This window comes from Sinocyclocheilus grahami, unplaced genomic scaffold, assembly GCF_001515645.1.
Source record: "Sinocyclocheilus grahami isolate Dianchi unplaced genomic scaffold, SAMN03320097.WGS_v1.1 scaffold543.1, whole genome shotgun sequence".
NCBI lineage: Eukaryota > Metazoa > Chordata > Actinopteri > Cypriniformes > Cyprinidae > Sinocyclocheilus > Sinocyclocheilus grahami.
The window spans coordinates 1,223,667-1,245,744 of NW_015505722.1; the positions used below are offsets into that span (position 1 = coordinate 1,223,667).

At 38.1% G+C, this 22,078-nt stretch overlaps 1 protein-coding gene across 1 annotated transcript in view; it reads left to right on the forward strand.

The window, feature by feature from the left end:
* Positions 1-21,517, forward strand: part of rpgrip1l (RPGRIP1 like) — a 26,179-nt gene extending 4,662 nt beyond the window's left edge. The window contains exons 8-26 of the mRNA XM_016238600.1: positions 129-275; positions 732-805; positions 1,020-1,159; positions 1,237-1,343; positions 1,506-1,556; positions 1,691-1,870; positions 7,082-7,199; positions 7,286-7,738; positions 8,229-8,368; positions 8,453-8,819; positions 11,222-11,430; positions 11,546-11,632; positions 11,808-11,879; positions 11,978-12,128; positions 15,911-15,981; positions 18,429-18,615; positions 19,795-19,879; positions 20,015-20,151; positions 20,759-21,517. Of these exons, the coding sequence (XP_016094086.1) occupies positions 129-275; positions 732-805; positions 1,020-1,159; positions 1,237-1,343; positions 1,506-1,556; positions 1,691-1,870; positions 7,082-7,199; positions 7,286-7,738; positions 8,229-8,368; positions 8,453-8,819; positions 11,222-11,430; positions 11,546-11,632; positions 11,808-11,879; positions 11,978-12,128; positions 15,911-15,981; positions 18,429-18,615; positions 19,795-19,879; positions 20,015-20,151; positions 20,759-20,883 (2,901 nt within the window). The 3' untranslated portion in view covers positions 20,884-21,517. The remainder of the gene's footprint in view (positions 1-128; positions 276-731; positions 806-1,019; positions 1,160-1,236; positions 1,344-1,505; positions 1,557-1,690; positions 1,871-7,081; positions 7,200-7,285; positions 7,739-8,228; positions 8,369-8,452; positions 8,820-11,221; positions 11,431-11,545; positions 11,633-11,807; positions 11,880-11,977; positions 12,129-15,910; positions 15,982-18,428; positions 18,616-19,794; positions 19,880-20,014; positions 20,152-20,758) is intronic.
* Positions 21,518-22,078: the final 561 nt, after the last annotated feature.

Sequence of the window (22,078 nt, forward strand, 5' to 3'; positions counted from 1 at the left end):
CATTTTTACATCTCTACCTTTAAATGCACTTCATTGGCATCAATGTCAGTGTCTCATTTATTGTGCCCTCTGCTGGTGATCATGTCAATAGCAATTGCAGTTTTTGTAGAGTGTGTGTGTTTTTGTAGAGTATGAAGACTCTGAAGGCCAGTCATGATGCAGCACTGGTGAAGGTGAATGAAGTGAGCCGACAGCTGAAGGAAGAGAGACTGAAGAGTTTGCAGCTGGTGACACAGATTCAGACCAGAGCTCTGGACCAGAGACACGCACAAGAGGTACAGCTGCCGTCATACACACATACTTTATATACAATATGAGGAATGGTTTTGCAACAGCATCACAGCCAGCGGTGTTAAATAAAACTATTACAAATATTTTTTTGGCAATTGAAATAAAATGTAAATATAAGATGAAGTACAGAAATGACTAAAACCTAAATAAAAATTAATTAAAGCTATATAGAAAGACCTAAAAACTAAAACTAATAAAAATGACAAAAGCACATGAGAATACTAAAACTTAAATTCAAATTAAAATGATCTGAAAATAAAAAAATAAAATCTAATTCAATATATTAAGTAGAATATGCAACAAGTACAAGTAGAATATGTAGCCTATGTAATTATGTAAATATAATACATTTGTAATTGCCGTGATTTGGTGTTGTTTAGTGTGTTTTTCCCACAAATCCATCCATCCATCCATCTAGTTGATTTTCTGTCTGTTTTCAGTTACAAGAGAGAATCCAAGATTTGGAGAAGGAGAGAGACTTGCTCAAGGAAAACTGTGATAAATTAGTGAAAAGGTGAGAAGATAAAAGCTTGTATGACCTACATTCAGCAAAAATACAAATATAAATTACTTTTCAGAAAACTAAACAAGTCTAGTAGACTACTTACTAGTGGTGTTTGCTAACTAAAGTACTATTGTTATTGCTCATGCTTAGTATTAAGGATTTCAACAAATCAAAGCATTGTGGGGGAGCACATCAATGAATTTCTTTTTGTCTGTTGTAATAGTGTGTTTGATGTGAGTCAGGAGCAGAAGTGGAAGACGAGAGAACAGCAGCTCAAACTACAGGTGGCCCAGCTGGAGACGGCATTAAAGTCCGACCTCGCTGATAAAAACCAGATCCTGGATAAGATCAAGGCAGAGAGAGGTAACCACACACATGACCGTAGGTGCTTTAAAACTGCTGGTGTGTTTAGACTCACTGTTATTTCATTTTCACGGAAGATTTAAATGAAAAACTGATGCAAGAAAACAGGGAACTTCAGCTGCGTTATCTCGAGCAGAAACAACAACTGGATGAAATTAAAGAGCGCATGAAGTTCTTTACCAAGGTAAAGTGCAATATTTGTAGCAGCAGAAACATAGCACTTTGAAGCAATAGCTCACACAAAAAGAAAATGACCATGAAACAACTTACAAAAGCTTAACATTTACAATACAGATGATTTTATTAGTTTCCCATTGTTGCCTAAATCTTATACTGTGTTTTAAAGGAAAGTGAAATAGATGCAGCTGAACTCAGTGAAGCCCTCATGCTTATAAAGGTAGATTCTGAATATCTGTTAATTAATTCGAACTAATTACAAATGACTAGATTACTATGTACACAACTGGTCAAATGTTTTGAGTCAGTACGTTTATTTTTTATTTTCTTTTTTTTATATAAATGACCGTTTAGGTCCGTAGGATTCAGAAGAGTGGAGAGCTTGGATTTCTGGAGAAGGTGGAGGAAGATGTGAAAGTGGATGTGGAGCGATCTTTGAGGGAACTGCAGGCCACTCATGCTGAGACCATCCAAGAGCTGGAGAAGACCAGGAACATGCTCATCATCCAACACAAGATCAATAAAGACTATCAGGTTTGCTCAATCCTCACACTGATAGACTAAAGGCCCACGCACACCAAGCACGATAACTATAAAGATAACGATAACGATATAGTTCTAAAAATCGTTCTCAATATTAAAGAATAGCATAGTTCACACCACAACTATAACGATAATGATACAGAGGAATGATATCGTTGTGATCACTTTCAAAACGATTTTTTTTCCAGCTAATGAACGATACAGAATCCATCCTGCTGTAACAAGCTCAAGAATTTAAAGCGGCAGACGCGTGTGCACTTAGAATAAACAGACGATATCGTTCGCTGGTGTGGACGCTAATATCGTTACCTTTATAGTTATCGTTCTTGGTGTGAACGGGGCTTTAGGGTGCTTTCTCACTTGGTTCGATTGCTCCCCCCTCCCCCTGCCCCCACTGGACGCAAATAAAATATTATTTTATTTGCGTCCGAACCGCGGTCCGTTTGCGTCATCAAGCCAGCAGCTGTTTACCCCGTTGCTTAGTAATGACGGTGCAGGAGAAGGCGGCAAATGCATAACATTACTCTCTGCACTTTAATATATTTACGTTTTTGAACCGTTCGTTTTGTTTACAAAGCTTCGGTACATAACGGCACTTATGTCTGTCTTATGAATGTACTGCAAATGCTCTAAAGAACGCTGAAGGCGAACAGAAATGAGATATACAGCTCTCTGTTTGCAGCACGTCAGTCACGCTCGTCAGGAAAGTGAGTGGAACACTCACAAACACAAGGTGTGTCCCAAATCGCGTACTTATGCACTATTCTATGAGGTTTTGTAGTATAAATAGTGCGAGTAGTGCGTTCACAGTGAAAATTCAAAAAATAAAAAGTGCACTTTAAATACCCGGATGATGAACATATGGTGATCATGTCAATAGCAATTGCAGTTTTTGTAGAGTGTGTGTGTTTTTGTAGAGTATGAAGACTCTGAAGGCCAGTCATGATGCAGCACTGGTGAAGGTGAATGAAGTGAGCCGACAGCTGAAGGAAGAGAGACTGAAGAGTTTGCAGCTGGTGACACAGATTCAGACCAGAGCTCTGGACCAGAGACACGCACAAGAGGTACAGCTGCCGTCATACACACATACTTTATATACAATATGAGGAATGGTTTTGCAACAGCATCACAGCCAGCGGTGTTAAATAAAACTATTACAAATATTTTTTTGGCAATTGAAATAAAATGTAAATATAAGATGAAGTACAGAAATGACTAAAACCTAAATAAAAATTAATTAAAGCTATATAGAAAGACCTAAAAACTAAAACTAATAAAAATGACAAAAGCACATGAGAATACTAAAACTTAAATTCAAATTAAAATGATCTGAAAATAAAAAAATAAAATCTAATTCAATATATTAAGTAGAATATGCAACAAGTACAAGTAGAATATGTAGCCTATGTAATTATGTAAATATAATACATTTGTAATTGCCGTGATTTGGTGTTGTTTAGTGTGTTTTTCCCACAAATCCATCCATCCATCCATCTAGTTGATTTTCTGTCTGTTTTCAGTTACAAGAGAGAATCCAAGATTTGGAGAAGGAGAGAGACTTGCTCAAGGAAAACTGTGATAAATTAGTGAAAAGGTGAGAAGATAAAAGCTTGTATGACCTACATTCAGCAAAAATACAAATATAAATTACTTTTCAGAAAACTAAACAAGTCTAGTAGACTACTTACTAGTGGTGTTTGCTAACTAAAGTACTATTGTTATTGCTCATGCTTAGTATTAAGGATTTCAACAAATCAAAGCATTGTGGGGGAGCACATCAATGAATTTCTTTTTGTCTGTTGTAATAGTGTGTTTGATGTGAGTCAGGAGCAGAAGTGGAAGACGAGAGAACAGCAGCTCAAACTACAGGTGGCCCAGCTGGAGACGGCATTAAAGTCCGACCTCGCTGATAAAAACCAGATCCTGGATAAGATCAAGGCAGAGAGAGGTAACCACACACATGACCGTAGGTGCTTTAAAACTGCTGGTGTGTTTAGACTCACTGTTATTTCATTTTCACGGAAGATTTAAATGAAAAACTGATGCAAGAAAACAGGGAACTTCAGCTGCGTTATCTCGAGCAGAAACAACAACTGGATGAAATTAAAGAGCGCATGAAGTTCTTTACCAAGGTAAAGTGCAATATTTGTAGCAGCAGAAACATAGCACTTTGAAGCAATAGCTCACACAAAAAGAAAATGACCATGAAACAACTTACAAAAGCTTAACATTTACAATACAGATGATTTTATTAGTTTCCCATTGTTGCCTAAATCTTATACTGTGTTTTAAAGGAAAGTGAAATAGATGCAGCTGAACTCAGTGAAGCCCTCATGCTTATAAAGGTAGATTCTGAATATCTGTTAATTAATTCGAACTAATTACAAATGACTAGATTACTATGTACACAACTGGTCAAATGTTTTGAGTCAGTACGTTTATTTTTTATTTTCTTTTTTTTATATATTTAGGTCCTTAGGTCCGTAGGATTCAGAAGAGTGGAGAGCTTGGATTTCTGGAGAAGGTGGAGGAAGATGTGAAAGTGGATGTGGAGCGATCTTTGAGGGAACTGCAGGCCACTCATGCTGAGACCATCCAAGAGCTGGAGAAGACCAGGAACATGCTCATCATCCAACACAAGATCAATAAAGACTATCAGGTTTGCTCAATCCTCACACTGATAGACTAAAGGCCCGTTCACACCAAGCACGATAACTATAAAGATAACGATAACGATATAGTTCTAAAAATCGTTCTCAATATTAAAGAATAGCATAGTTCACACCACAACTATAACGATAATGATACAGAGGAATGATATCGTTGTGATCACTTTCAAAACGATTTTTTTTCCAGCTAATGAACGATACAGAATCCATCCTGCTGTAACAAGCTCAAGAATTTAAAGCGGCAGACGCGTGTGCACTTAGAATAAACAGACGATATCGTTCGCTGGTGTGGACGCTAATATCGTTACCTTTATAGTTATCGTTCTTGGTGTGAACGGGGCTTTAGGGTGCTTTCACACTTGGTTCGATTGCTCCCCCCTCCCCCTGCCCCCACTGGACTGCATTCATATTATTTTATTTGCGTCCGAACCGCGGTTCGTTTGCGTCATCAAGCCAGCAGCTGTTTACCCCGTTGCTTAGTAATGACGGTGCAGGAGAAGGCGGCAAATGCATAACATTACTCTCTGCACTTTAATATATTTACGTTTTTGAACCGTTCGTTTTGTTTACAAAGCTTCGGTACATAACGGCACTTATGTCTGTCTTATGAATGTACTGCAAATGCTCTAAAGAACGCTGAAGGCGAACAGAAATGAGATATACAGCTCTCTGTTTGCAGCACGTCAGTCACGCTCGTCAGGAAAGTGAGTGGAACACTCACAAACACAAGGTGTGTCCCAAATCGCGTACTTATGCACTATTCTATGACGTTTTGTAGTATAAATAGTGCGAGTAGTGCGTTCACAGTGAAAATTCAAAAAATAAAAAGTGCACTTTAAATACCCGGATGATGAACTTAAATAACCGAAAAAACGAAGTGTGGAATGTTAAACACTTCATGCACTCAACTGTCGCAGCTTTAATTACGTAGCGAAGGGGGAGGGGCTATCAGACTCCGTTTATGAATGACAAAATAACCTTATATAATTCATACACTACATAGTGCATAAGTGCATAGTGTATAAGTGCATAGTGCATCATTTGGGACGCAGCTACACATTTTTATCAAATAATACGTCATTAATAGCGGTTCACTTCCACGATTATTTTATTTGCGTCCGAACCGCGGTTCGTTTGCGTCATCAAGCCAGCAGCTGTTTACCCCGTTGCTTAGTAATGACGGTGCAGGAGAAGGCGGCAAATGCATAACATTACTCTCTGCACTTTAATATATTTACGTTTTTGAACCGTTCGTTTTGTTTACAAAGCTTCGGTACATAACGGCACTTATGTCTGTCTTATGAATGTACTGCAAATGCTCTAAAGAACGCTGAAGGCGAACAGAAATGAGATATACAGCTCTCTGTTTGCAGCACGTCAGTCACGCTCGTCAGGAAAGTGAGTGGAACACTCACAAACACAAGGTGTGTCCCAAATCGCGTACTTATGCACTATTCTATGACGTTTTGTAGTATAAATAGTGCGAGAAGTGCGTTCCCAGTGAAAATTCAAAAAATAAAAAGTGCACTTTAAATACCCGGATGATGAACTTAAATAACCGAAAAAACGAAGTGTGGAATGTTAAACACTTCATGCACTCAACTGTCGCAGCTTTAATTACGTAGCGAAGGGGGAGGGGCTATCAGACTCCGTTTATGAATGACAAAATAACCTTATATAATTCATACACTACATAGTGCATAAGTGCATAGTGTATAAGTGCATAGTGCATCATTTGGGACGCAGCTACACATTTTTATCAAATAATACGTCATTAATAGCGGTTCACTTCCACGATTTGTTACGATTGCGTTCACATCAGCAGCGAACCGTACCAAAGTTCACATGAACCGTACCCCAGACCCCCCTTTTTAAGCGGACTCGGGTATGGTTCGCGGGTGCGCACCCGAGTTCGGAAGACAGCTTTCACATCAACCAAACGAACCGAACTCTGACGTCAATCGAACCCGGGTGCGCACCAAAAGTGCTAGTGTGAAAGCACCCTAACAGACCTTAGATAATCATCACTATATGTTATCCAGAACTCAATATGAAATCAAAATTTACTCTCTTTACTTCAGTCATTAAAACATATTCCTGGTCAGTATTTCTAAAATCTTAATAGGTACTGCAGGCATTTAATGTTGGTCAACTTTGATGTAATAACACTTTCAGAAATAATAGAAAATAGCAGTAGCATAATGGATCAGTATTGTAGAGTCTGTTTCAAGTCTGAGACCATATTTTCAGGGTCTCTGTCTTGTCGTGGACTCGTACTTCACCCTATTCAGTTCTCTGTTTTCACTCCAACTTGACCCTCTTCTAGTCTCTGTCTTGACTCAGACTCAATTTACTTTATTCAGCCTGGACTCTGACTCAATTTGTCGGTCTCGACTACAACAATTTAATAGTAGTAAAATGTGTTATGAACTTCATTTCATGTTACAGTATCTAACTTCAAGGGTTTGCTTTCCTCCACATATAGATATAGGTCACACATGGCTAATGTCTTTAAACGTCTGTATTGTTGTAGGCTGAGGTTCAAGCAGTCACTCGTGTGATGGACGATATGAAACTTGAATATGAATTGAAGTCGGAGAAGCTGGCTCAGCTTCTGGACATGAGAGCTGCCAAGATAAAGAAACTTGAAGGTTTAGCTGCATCCAACACATGATCTTCAGATTCCCGATGTTTGCAGTTATGCTTAGTTAAACGAATTCTTCCTGTGTCCTTCCAGCCCAGCTGAAAGACATTGCATATGGAACCAAGACCCATGTGTTCAGACCTGATGTGACCAGCGATGGTGTTAAAGATGAGTTTGATGAAAGCCTCCGCTTGGCTCGAGGCGAGAACCTTCTGGAAATTCACTTGGGGAGAGCGCAGTTCTCTCCTGAAGCTGTAGAAAGTCTAAAGGACAAAGATCCGTCCACCTTCTGCACATACGCCTTCTATGACTTTGAGCTGCAGTCCACAGCTGTGGTTCGAGGTGCCCATCCAGCGTACAGCCTCACGTCTCAGTATCTCGTGAGGGTGGACGATCTCTTCTTGAACTATCTCCACAGCAGCTCAGTTACGGTGGAGGTTCAGCTCGCTGAGGGCTTGAGCTTCTGCACTGTGGCTGCTGGTCAGCTCAGGTTAAATCAGTTGCTGGAACGAGATGGGAAGGTGTTTGGCACCATTCAGTTAGTTGGTGAGTCTGATATTGGTGTAAAGGACGTTTTTCCTGAAGAGGTTGACCACTATGGGTTTTTTAGTTGATATTAAAGGAATTGTTCAACCCAAAATGAAAACTCACTTACATGACTTTCTTTCTTTTGAGGAACACAAAAAGGAGAAGTATAGCAGAATGTCCAAGCTGCTCTTTTGCACACAACGCTCTTAAAAATATAGGTTCTTTGTTGGCATTTATGTTTCCTCAACATCCATGGAAATTTTTCATTGCACAAAAGGTTCATTATAGTGGAAAAAGGTTCTTCTGATTATTAAAATTTCCTTAACCCTAAGAAAAAAAAAGGTTCTTCTGGAACCCAAAATGGTTCCTCTATGGCATTGCTGCAAAAACAATCTTTTGAAACCTTTATTTTTTTAAGAGTTAATGAAAGTGGAAAGTGATTTAAACTGCCTAAAAGGACAAAACGAACCATAAAACATTCATTATAGTGGTTTCCATCTGTTTGTAGGTGTAACAGATGAGATCCAGGTGTTTGGTGCTCTAGAGTACTGGCTCAAACTCAGGGTTCCTATGGAACAAGCCATTCGCCTTTATAAGGAGAGAGTCAAAGCTCTTGGTTACCTCAACACAAGCACGAGCGACAGCCAGGTACTGTTTACAACCCCATCTAGGGCACCATTTCCTGCTTTGAAACATGCTAAAATTACTTGATCTTTTTTCTTTATTCTTCAGGCTTTATCCGTTCCGGTCCCTAGTTGCCCATCATTGATGGATGGCGATCTAAATGAACTAAACATCACCATACACTCCTGCTGTGATCTCAGATCCAGAGGTCCTCACACCCAACCCAGCCCCTACATCATCTACAAACTCTACGACTTCCCTGACCATGATACTCCAATCATATCCTCCACCAATGAGCCGCAGTTTGAAGATCACATGGTCTTCCCGGTGGCCCTGAACTCTGACCTCGATGCGCTCCTGAGGTCAGAGGCTCTGGTGTTTTATGTGTTTGATGATTTGGATGTTGAGAACCAGCTGTATCTGGGGAAGGCCAGAGTACCGCTCATCTCGCTGGCTCACGATAAAACCATCACTGGTGAGGACAAGCACTCGCAACAATTTTACATAGACTGAATTTGATTTATTTTCAAACAAAATATCCATATTCAAAACGTAATAATCACTTTAATGTAGCTTGTGCCAACAGTTGTACACGGAAGCAGCTCCGGGCGGATGATGTATGAGTTCAGCATTGCGCATGCGCCGGTGAGTCTCGTGAAAACCAACGTTTGTTAACAGGAGCAAAGGAAGCAAAGTTTCCTTACTTTAGCAAAGGAAAACCAGTCTCCTCTTGGCTTATACCGAAATCCTCCGACATTCTTCTTTACAAATCCTCGTTTTGTACTTCTTACTTGTTTTGTTTTGATCTCTTCCCTGCATTTCCGCGTGTGTCACTTCCGCCCGGAACTGCTTCCGTTTACAACAGTGAGCGCAAGCTAGATTAAATTGATTATTACGTTTTAAATATGGATATTTTTCTTACAAAAACGCATCGATTCGCTACAGGAGGCCTTTGTTCACCCCCCGGAGCCGTGTAAGACATTTTTTATGGATGGGCGCTTTTTATTTAAAGGGGTCATATGATGCTTTTTTAAAGATCATTATTTTGTGTATTTGGTGTAACAGAATATGTTGACATGCTTTAATGTTCAAAAAACACATAATTTTTCAAATACTGTACATTATTGTAAGTCCTCTATGCCCCGCTTCTCTCAAACGCTTCGTTTTCTACAAAGTCCCTCCTTTCGACTGCTCTGATTGGCCAGCTGACCCAGTGCATTGTGATTGGCCGAACACTGCAAGCACTCGTCGGAAATGTAACGCCCCTTACCATAATTGCGAGCTTCATCTTTCAAAATAAATGTAAAGACAGAGCCGGAAAGGGGAACAGAGTCGCGTGACAGACACAGTGATGAATATGTGTTTGCTGTACACAAGCCACGGTTGAGACCGCTGACTCCACTGTGATGTGTCTCGCTCTCTCTCTCGCTCTCGCGCGCATGCATGCACGCACACACACACACACACACACACACACACACACACACCAGTCCATAGCAAATACTTAAACTAATAACAAAACAGTAGCTGATTCTGAATTACCTCCTCTCCTAGGTTCACGAAACGGTCGTCTATAAAATGCATTGCTGTTCTGTTGTAAGTGATCTTAAAGATTCCTAAATGCATCTACTTCTGGAAGGCCAAATAAAGTGCTTTTGCTTTCGCCTAGAAACACACAGCGTCTCCCTGACATGCTGCTTCAACACTAACTGCGGTTACTGAAACCACGCCTTCTTTCTTTGCGTGCACATTTGGGCGGCATTATGCAAATATTTCCACATAGTGAGGTAGATATGTGGGGGCGTGTTAGAACGAGCCGTTTTAGGGGGGCGTGGCAGAGTCTTAACTTTGATAAAGAATATCTCTTTGGTTTTGAGACTTTAGTCTTTGCAACTTCAGGGATCTTATCTATGCACAATCAGCTTGTAACACTCCAAAGAGAAAGGAAACCTTGAAATCTCATCATATGACCCCTTTAACTGCTTTTGGACTGATGCATGTAATGAATGAATGAATGAATGAATAAATGTAATATTTTATATTGTGAGAAAATATTTCTATTTAGAATTTTTTTTTTAAATATTTTAAATTTATTGCATTTTTATTTCAAGTCAAGTCACCTTTATTTATATTGCGCTTTATACAATATAGATTGTGTTAAAGAAACAAAAATATTGAGTGTTTGTTTAGGAACACTGCAAAAAATATAAAATATGCAGTCAGTGTTTCCCCTAGGTTTACGGCTTTGGGGGGGGGTTTATTGTAACCAAATTCTGTTTTAGCATGTCTAATTTATTCTTACAATAGCCTTATGATTTTTTTGCTCAGAAATTCTGTGTTGTGTATTTACATTTTGTTTTAAGGCATAAAACGACTGAAATGACATGCCGTCGTGTAAATAAGATAACATAACATAAGGCTATTTAGTTTGCTTAATGAAAGAAGAAGGTATAGACATGTTCTATAAGAAAAGTAACTTTAAATTTCTTCTGTTGTGATCTGGCGCTATAGAGAAAATATAATTAAATAAAATTAACTTGACCTTCAAGGGGGGCGGGGTGTGCCGTGGGGGGGGGCGGGCCACCCCCCTAAAATAATGGCAGGGGAAACACTGCGCAGTAGTAAAATAATATATTTATTGAGGTTTATATTTAAAACAGGTGGGGTGGAAAAATACAAATAAATTCAAGATTATTTTCTAAAAATCTAGCCTATGCAATTGCTTCTTAGGCAAATTTATCTTGTTATAGATATGTTTAGATATTTTTGCTGGAAAATATGACAAGACTGCTAATTAAGATTAGTTTTATTTATTTATTTCGACATAAAGACTCCTTTTAATATTAGTATTTTTATTGTGATTTGTATTTTTTTAAGGTATGTTTGAGCTCACAGACCCTGAGGGACTTCCAAGCGGCCAAATCAGTGTGACTTTGCAATGGAAGTTCACGTACCTTCCTCCAACATCCTCGGCTATCACCACACAACAGACCACGATCACTGGCAGAACGACACCGGAGAGACAGACAGAGACACAACTGATGACCAAAGACCCTCCACTAATACCTCAGCCCACTGTTTCTGAGGTCATGTATCCCCAAAACGTCCCAGTCCATACATAAATCAATGCTGAATGCTTTTTGCTGTTTTGTCATTGTAGAAAATTGTACAACAATTTTTTTCTTGTTCGTCATACTATAGGCTCCAATGCCCAAACCCAGGCAAACTCTACCAAAATCAACTACTAAAAGAGTTTCTTTTGTGGATGTTACAGAGCTTGAAAAACAGGTAAAAGAAAAGTCTGCTCTGTTTTAATAAGTGTGTTTGCTAAGTCAAGCATTGCTATTACTGTTGCTCAAACTAAGGCATTCATTAACCCTGAGTATTATCTTGTACCATTTGTGCACTTCTGTATGTGGTGTTTTGATTATGTATTTTGCGTGTTTGTATTAATAATCACAAGATGGAGCAGACTACAGCCTCTGATGAAGGTGATGATGAAGAGCCGAAATCATCTGTGACCCCTGCACCAAAGGTACACTCGTAATACTGTGAAATTTACAGTTTAATAGGAATACAGTAGGTAGAAAAAAAAGTTAAGGAATAAACAATATGTGACGCTGTGCTCCTCAGAACGTCATAGTGCTGGAAGCAGGAGAGGCCACTGCAGTCAGTGAGGAAGAGGATGAGGAAGAGTCTCATTTCTCTGAGGGTCAGGTGATCACCGCCAGCTCTCAGTCTGATGAGTCTGAGATTTCTGAGGAGCTGCAAGAGCCACTAACAGGTGTGTCTGTTTAGAGTTACGGAAATTACAATCTTTTAAAGCATAAAACATAATTTAATATTGGTAATATTACACATTTCCAAGTGAAACAAAAATATTCAGCCAGAAATAATGTTTTAATTTTTTCCATTAGTATTTGATTTGTCTAAGCATGCCAGGCTATAATATTTAAACAAGTTTAGTGATAAAACATTTTCTTTCTTTATTTTTTTTAATGATTTCTTTATTTCTTTATAATTTTTGTATCACCTTCATATCATTCCAAACTCACACATTTCCTTTTTGTGTGAAACACATAATACATTTTTTTTTAAAACAATGTTCATGCTGCTCTTTTCTTAAAAAATCAATGAATAAATGTGAATGCGGATGGACAAAAAAAAAATCTTACACTCTTTCATTATTAAAACTCATTTGTGTTTGCATATAATTTTTCAAGCTCTGCAACATTTTTCCGCAATTCAGATTCATTGTATGGAAAAGAGCAGCTTGAACATAATTTAAAACATCTCATTTTGTGTTTCACCGAAGCAAGGAAGTCACATATGTTCGGAACAACATGAAGGTGACTGAATAATGACAGAACTTCATTTTTATGAAGGCTTTAGGATCAGTGTTTAATTTAAACTCTAATTAGATTCCATGTTACCACAAACTTAAAGTGCTTCTAGTATAAAAAAAAAGTTTGTGTTTTGTTTGTTATTGTGGGCAGGAAGGCCCCTGTGCTTCGGCCCTTAGTAGAAATTGTATACAGTAGAGCCACATATGAATGTTTTGGTGAACCAATACTTAGTGCTGTGCGTTAGTATTCAGTTTCATATGAGGGAAGCAGCTGTGCTATTGTTTTTTGAATGAGACGAGAATCATTAATATTTAATTCGCTGCTGCCAATAATCTGATGTGTTTCCTGTTGAAAACCCACAACATAGATGTTAATGTGTGTTGACCTTGGCCAAGAGGCTGTCTTTAAAATGTTCATGTTTAACATCTCTCTCTTACCTGCTGCGGGCCACTTGAGACCAAAACAAGAGGTGGATGACAAGAAAATAAACAACCCAAACCCTTCACGAACACCTTCCATATAAAACCAGACTAGGAATGATCCATCTAATGATTAGTGGTCAACTGATATTGTTTTTTTGACAGCCGATGCCCAATATCTTGGAGAGCATGGTGGCTGATGGCCGATATAAAGCTGGTATATATATATATATATATCCTTATTTTAATTAATATTTAAGAAATTTGAAGTAATTTGAAAATGAATAAAAAATGTGTCAAATAAACACTTATACTTTAGATGACAACGTCTTGATTTTGTAATCCTATGACAGTATTTTTCACAAATAAAGAAATATTTAAAAATATAGCTTCAAGCAGCGATAATCGGGGTTCAAGCACTTTAAGGCATTTAAGCACATAAGAAAAAACATTGCATATTATTTAGCAAGCCTGTAACTAGCGAAATCATTGACTAAAAAGAGCATTTTTGGCAATTCCAGGTAATTTACCATAGAAATATGATGTTTATTTACCGTTATGGTGGTTATAGCGCCACCCATGGTCCGATCTGCATACAACTTTGCATGCTTGTTTAGAATTATATGTCGAATGTGCTCGCTTAGTTTTATGAAGTTTCAAATTTTAGTTTAGGATTTATGGACTTTGGAGTATATTTGCCTACTCCCATATTATAAACGACCCGGTTATAGCTGTCCAAATGCAAAAGTTCAAAATTGTTTTGATAATCATTGACCTAGAGAGTCCAGAGAATTGTACTGCAGTGGTTTGGTTGAGATTGAGCGAAAAACCTAGGACTAGTTTGCAAAAGTAGGTTTTTTAGATATTCTTGAATAATTAATGAACAATTTGATTTTTCGAACGTTTTGGCATCCCTTTCTGAGGAATGCAAAAACTTACTGATCCCAAACTTGAATTAATAAAGTAATAATCACAAGTGAATACATCGAATGTTCTTATTATTTTTCTTATCGTCTCTTTTAGACAATGTTGCCCCACAATAATTTCAGAGCATTATCGCACAACTGACGCACAGCAAGGATAATAAAAGATTAAATTAGCTTACTCCTCATTGAAAATGATTTAAAACATTTAGATCTATTATACAATGAATAGGCCTATAATTAAAATTCTTAACAGTCTAAAATAGCCTATGACTGAACACTGTAAATCAGTCATCAATGAAAATAAAAGCAGCTTCATTTCAGACAAGGAAATTCAAAAACAACTTGTTTAACACGAAATACTTCAATTCTGTTTTATATCCGTCGTATATCAGGCTCGCCTTCATGGTTTAAAACTGAAATATTTTTAATTTTGCGAAGTGTTTGTCTTTATCAATAAATTGCAAAATGATGGACAATGGTTCACATTTCCCATGATAATAACATTGAGTAAATATTAAATAATTGTGAATAAACAAATAAATGAATGATTAAGTACATTAATAAAAGAGGAGTTGGAGTATATAGACGAGTTAGCTTGAAAGATGTGAGCATATGATTTATCCACTCTGCAACTTGAACTGGAGGTAAGCAGCTGTTTGCTCAATCGCAGCTAGTTTAATAGCGACTGAACTTATAAAGATCTCCCTCTTTTCGTTTTCTTTCTTGCTGTATTAAAGATGAAATGGTTTAAGTTCTGTTTTTGCGCAGGCGCAGTGAGGAAAAAAGCACTGAGTTTAGGGCAGTCGGTTCGTAGCCCTGCTTCAACTGTGCGATACCCTCACAAGAGGGGCGACCAAAATTTCTAACATGTCAGAAATTCATCCGACCATCCGAATTCCGGTTGGAAAAGCTTCTCGTTTCTTCATGTACACTACACAAACACTGCACGACAAATGATGCATGACAAAGCTGAAATTCGCCCAAAGAGTCGCACGAGTCAGAATTCGGCTGAAAATCGCAGTGTATGCCCGGCTTAAGACATTTGAGCCTGCGACCAACAGTTTAGGAGTTATGAGCGATTTTGTACTCTTGATCGCTGTAGCGCCCCCGTCAGGCCGATTGGAGCGATCCATGGTGACGTTGTAGACTGTGTGAGTACTTTTTTTTTCTCAAATAAACCCAAGGTAACACTTATTTTACATACAGCACACAGTGAAAATGGCATGAATATGACAGTTGGGCGAATGGATAAAGCGCAGCATAGTTTGAAATCACGAGTTTGCAGGATGTCTGTTAAAGATCGCTTCATCTGGAAAGCGTCTGCTGTGTAGAAACATCTGATAGACGTCTTTAAGATGTCAGTTTTATAAACATCTTAAAGACATCTTCTAAATGTCTATTTGACATCTAATAGGAAATGTCCTGTAGATGTATTGCAGATGATCAAACACTCTAAAAAAATGTCTTGCAGATGAAAATTCAGACGTCAAATAGACGTCTCTGTGATGTACGTGTGCTATCAGGCACGTCTTCAGTGAAGCTGAACTCTCCTCCTGTCCGCATTCAATTCGTGATAATAATATTATAATAATACTTTATTGGATACCTTATTAGACATACTTCAATCCGTGTTAGAGAGAACTGTTAAATGGCTACAGCAAACAATCACGGGGGAGAATGTGTGCTCAGGCACTGCCATCAAAATAAAAGTCCCGCCTTGATCACATCGGCCACACAGAAAAACTTATCGGCCTATGCCGATATTTGAAAAATGCCAAGCCCGATATATCGGTCGACCACTAATGATCTTCTAGTGCTTTATAATCTGTACTATCAAGTAACCATAATAAAGAAAATACTCTGTTGTCTCTGCAGATGTACAGGGTGAGGATGATGACAGCGATGACTGCATCGTTCCTGCTCAGAGCTCACAGCATAAAAAACAGGTGTGTTGTATCACTTTGCATCTGAGTGTGTTTAACAAATGAACAGTGTTTTTCCTGTGCTTGACCGGTATATTAAATATATTTTCTAACATGTTTACGTGTGTTTTGCTGTGTATATATGCAAGACACTACAGAAAAACAGAAATTGATTTTTAGCTTAGCTATTCTTTTCTTTTTAACATGTCTACTCATGTAAAAATAATAAGGATCTCTAAAACAAAGAAAAAATTCCATTCAAAAGTTTGTGATCAGTAAGATTTTTCTTTCTTTCTTTCTTTCTTTCTTTAATATACTTTATAATGTAATTTATTGCTGTGATCAAAGCTGAATTTTCAGTATCATTACTCCAGTCTTCAGTGTCACATGCTCCTGCAAAAATCATTCTAATATGCTGATTTATTATCAATGATTTATTATCACAGTTGTGCTGCTTAATATTTTTTGGAACCCTGTGGTACTTTTTTTCAGGATTCTTTTATTAATTAAGTTAAAAAGAACAGCATTTATTCAAAATATAAATCTTTTGTAACAATATACACTACCATTTTGTAAGAATATACATATACTAACATTCTAAAGTTTGGGTCTGTATATATTTTTAAAGAATGTAATACTTTTATTCAGCAAGGATATGTTAAATGGATAAAAAGTGATAGTATAGACCTACATTGTTACAAAAGATTTAGATTTTAATTAAATGCTGTTCTTTTTAACTTTTTGCAGTCTTGATAAGCATAAGAGACTTCTTAAAGAATATAAAAAAAAACTTACTGATCCCAAACTTGAATTAATAAAGTAATAATCACAAATGAATACATCGAAAGTTCTTATTTTTCTTATCATCTCTTTTCGACATTTGTCAGTATCTCTGACAAAACTATGGTATGTATAGTCTCAAAGGAAGTTACATCCTTAACACAGGACAAAAAATTAATCGCTGGGTCTCTGGAGGATATTGTATTTTTCATTCCTTACTAATAAAGGGTCATTTTAAATGAGGATGTTTTAGTGATGTATTTAGCCCATGTAAGCAGACAGCTCACTTGTGTGAACAGGGTGATGTACATTCAGAGATTTAAATGGTCAGCATAGTGTTAGCTCACTTTTTGTCCTAAGAGGATTGTAAAAAGAAACAGAGATCTAACGACTGCTGTCAGCACAAACTTAAAGGGTTAGTTCACCCAAAAATGAAAATTAGGCTGTGTTTTACTCACCCTCAAGTCATCCTAGGTGTATATGACTTTCTTCTTTCAGACGAATCCAGTCGGAGTTATATTAAAAATTGTCTTTGATCTTTCAAGCTGTTTAATGCCACTCAGCGGCTGTTGCATGCATCAGTCCAAAATAAGTTAAATAAAAAGCGCCCATCCATTAACAAAAGCGTCTCACACGGCTCCGGGGGGTGAACAATGGCCTCCTGTTTTTTTGTAAGAAAAATATCCATATTCAAAATGTAATAATCAATTTAATGTAGCTTGCGCCAACAGTTGTACACAGAAGCAGTTCCAGGCGGATGACGTATGAGTTCAGTGCTGCGCATGCGCCGGTGAGTCTCGTGAAAACCATTATTTGTTTACAGGAGCAAAGGAAGCAAAGTTTCCTTACTTTAGCAAAGGAAAACCAGTCTCCTCTTGGCTTATATCGAAATCCTCTGACACTCTTCTTTACAAATCCTCGTTTTGTTCTTCTAATAAGTGACCGTTGTTTTGTTTTGATCTCTCCCCTGCGCTTCCACGTTCATCACTTCTGAGCGGCGCATGTGCAAAGCATCATCCGCCCGGAACTACTTCCGTTTACAACAGTGAGCACAAGCTAGATTAAAGTGATTATTAAGTTTTGAATATGGATATTTTTCTTACAAATACGCATCAATTCGCTACAGGAGGCCTTTGTTCACCCCCCCGGAGCCGTGCGAGATGCTTTTTTTAATGGATGGGCACTTTTTATTTAACTTCTTTTGGACTAATGCATGCAACACCCGCTGAGTGGCATTAAACATCTTGAAAGATCAAAGACAATTTTTAATATAACTCCGACTGGATTCGTCTGAAAAAGAAAGTAATATACACCTAGGATGACTCTGGCGTGAGTAAAACAGAGCCTAATTTTCATTTTTGGGTGAACTAACCCTTTAATGGCCTGAACACTCCAGCAATGTGGACGGCATGTTTGACAGATTGAATTAAATGATACACAGATAGACAAAGCATATCCAACCCCCATCATTATCAGAGAGCTATGCCCTGTAGGTTACATGTCTTCATCAGGAAAGAGATATAGGTTTTCCGGTGTCCATCATTTCAAATGGTGGACTATTCTTTGCAGTGTTCTGTCAGATGTAGAGAGTGATTGGAGTCCCTGAAGATTCACAGCGAGTCTCACCATGTCAGCTGGTGTGAGGTTGTATGTCAGTTGTGATAAGGTCATGTGACGCTTTGCTTCACCAGCCGTCCGAGTGCATTCGTGTGGAGATCGTTTCTATGAGTCTGAAGCCAGGCTCAAGAGTGGCGGAAGACAGTGCAATTGTCCGACTGTTTGTGGAGTACTCTTTCCTGGGCCTGCCATCAGTCGAGACCCCACTGTCTCTAAAGAAACCTCTGCCTGGACACAATGTCTCCTACAACTTCAGCAATGGTGAACACCAACATTCATACTAATTTGCATGCAATACCAACCATTGCAATTGTTCTACTTTTTCTGGTATAGTATATATGGCAGCGCATTGAGCCTTATGGTAGAAAGTTGTGAGAATTGTTGCATTGATTAGGACAACTCTGAATTTTCTTCTGGCCAATTTTGGGGTCTACACCTCAAACCTTCATCATAGACTCAAAGTTACACTTTCCTGCTTTGGTCTACAACAGTGGTTCCTAGTCTTGGAGAACCTGGATGTCTCTGTTATCTGATACACATATTTGAAGTCTTGGAGTCTTTTCTAATGAGCTGATGAGTTGAATCAGTGTTTGATTAGGGGGACGTAAAATGTGCCATGTTGGGGGTTCTCCAGGACCAGGATTGGGAACCACTGGTCTACAACAAGGGTGTCCAGTCCAGCTCCTGGAGAGCCACTGTCCTGCAGAGTTTAGCTCCAAACACACCTGAACCCGCTAATCAAGGTCTTCTAGAAGCTTCCAACAGCAGGTTTTTGGCCCTCCAGGAGTAGGATTTTCCTCAGGTTTAATGCCAACCTCAATAAACTTAGTGGTTTCAGTTTCTGCCCAACTAGATAACTTGGATAACTTGATCTAAAGCAGAGATCTCCAATCTAGCTACCATCCTGCAGACTTCAGTTCCAACTCTGCTCCAACACACTTGCCTGAAATTATCAAGTTGCCCTGAACACCTTGATTAGCTGGTTCAGGTGTGTTTGATTGGGATTGGAGTCTCCAGGAGCAGGGTTGGAGTCATGTCATTTCAAGTCATTTAAAGTCATGACTCTGCTCCATTTAGACTACAGGGTTGTTTTCCAACCCTGTTCTTGGAAGCACCTCAACACTAAAAAATGTTTACTCTTCCTAATCAAATGCATCTGAATCAACTCACCAGATCATTAGTAGAGATGCCAAGACCTGAAATAGATGGGTCAGATAAGGGCTACAGGGTTGAGAAACACTGGGGTAATCCAAAGCACATTTATCAGCCACGTTGACTGCCCACCATTTTGAATTTTATACTGTTTTATACCTTGCTTGGCCACATAATCGGTTCTTGTCGCTGTATTATTTTACTAAATAATGTCAAATAAACATAATCTTTATTAGTAATTCATCAAAATAAAGAAAGAGACCTAAACAACATACAATGTTCTGACAGTGATCCATGTGGATAAGGAGAGTAACCAGTCCAGACGGCAAACTCTGAGGGCAGTGCTGGAGGGCCGGAACAGACAACTTGAGCAGTGAGACTCTTTCTGATCTATAATCAGTTTCTCTGTTGCTCATTAATTTGTCATGTAAAGTATATAGTTGTAGCAGATACTACACTGGGCTGTCCAGCTCAAGTAAGCAGCTGACTCTTTCATTTGCTGTCACAGTATAAAGTTCACGATGGTGAGTGACCCTCCTGAAGAGGAGGAGCAGGACGAGGAGTGTGAGGATGTGGGCGTGGCCTATCTGCGTATTCTCGATATTATGGAGAAACACAGAGACACGAAGGACGTCAGCCTCAACAGTAAGTGTGTGTTTACATGGCATGACAAAATTCCAGTCACAACAAAAGTTTTAGTTTAGTTTGAATATTACAGTGGTGCTTATTTATGTTATCTCAAATCTTGAAATACTTGGTCATTTCAACAAATAGGATGTTAAACAGGACCTGGAACACTCTGTTTTCAACAAAGTATCAGTGAAAAGAGATGTTTAACCTCTGAAAATGTTGTTTGTCCAAAATAGAAGGTCAAAGTATACATTACATGATTTTTTTTTTTAATTAATTTAATAACAGGGTGGCATACACATTTTTGCAAACACCTAAATTTTGGTCAAACTAATATTTTTTCCCCTACATTTAATTGAATATCGATTAAACATTATCAAAATTATTACTGTGTTATTCATTTTTGCATATAGTCAAGAACGTCAAAACCATTGAGGATGCACAGACATTTAATGTGCTTACATTTTACATTTAACATGTAATAGTTCTTTCTCTAAAGAACATGATATTCGTTCATTTTTATATAATGAAAGAACAATCTGTACCCTATTCATGGAAAGTGCCATCTGCTGACTGTAAAAACAGTCAAACAACTGTGTTTTTTTCCTGTCCCTCACTGTAGTTGTGGACGTTCAGGACAGCAGTGAAGTTATTGGCCATCTAGTTGTGACCGTCGAAGCTCTGGAGGCTCTAACATCCATCATGAAAGATCCAGAGCGTGATCAACCTCTAACTACACTTGCTTAATTGACCAAAACCAATGATTTACTTTTTCCAATTGTGGAATATTAAATGTTCCTTAAATCATTTTCGTTTTTAATTAGATTCACCGAAACGAAGTTAAATGTAATGCATGGGGCGGTCCGTTTGGTTTTAAACTCTACAGACGGTGTAACATATGGGAACAAAACAGTCCTTTATGTAAACGCCATCACGCGGCTTTGATCCCTTACGGTGTGAAATCATATCCTAATGTTTGTCTTTATGGCCTCCAGTGTTGTGTTTGATGGAGTGCTGATGTTTAGACCTTTAATAACTTTGCTTAATGAAAAGGCTGTTAAGCCTCATTAGGCAGCTCTGTGGCAGGCGGCGATATTTTATTGAGGGTGCGAAATGAAATCTAACTGGATTTAATGGGATTAAATCAAGCTCTTTAAAATGCTAATGCAGATTTTCATGCGTGTGGAGCTGTGGCGCTCGTGCAGACAATTCTTCTGTTTTGGTGTGTGCGATTGAGTGTGAAATGTTACTGTTATCTGCACTGCAGATCATTTGATATTTTCTTTATAGGTCTGCATATGAGAGTACAATTCTGATTATTTAGTATATTTTGTAGAGATGTAGATGCTCTATTTTGAATGTACCTTTGTAGACAGCCTTATAAACCCATATTTGTAAATGTCTTATATTTTTGAACATTTCAGAGTAATGTATTAAAGAGTTTTAGTGTTATTTCATTTTGTTCTCTGATTTTCTTAAAACCTCAGTTTTCCGTTTTTTTAAACGTAAAGTCGAGAAGAAACTGCATTTACAAGTCAAGTCAAGTCACCTTTATTTATATAGCGCTTTTAACAATACAGATTGTGACAAAGCAACTGAACAGCATTAATTAGGAAAATAGTGTCAATAATGCAAAATGACAATAGTAAACACTCATTTTTCAGTTAAAGACAGTTCATCATTGAATTCAGTGATGTCAACATCCAGCTCAGTTTAAATAATATCTTTGCAATCATGTCAACGATAACGCTGGAAATGAAGTGTCCCCAACTAAGCAAGCCAGAGGCGACAGCGGCAAGGAACCAAAACTCCATCGGTGACAGAATGGAGAAAAAACCTTGGGAGAAACCAGGCTCAGTCGGGGGGCCAGTTCTCCTCTGACCAGACGAACCAGCAGTACGGAAAAATCAATTTAAGACGTAATAAAACAGACGATGAATAG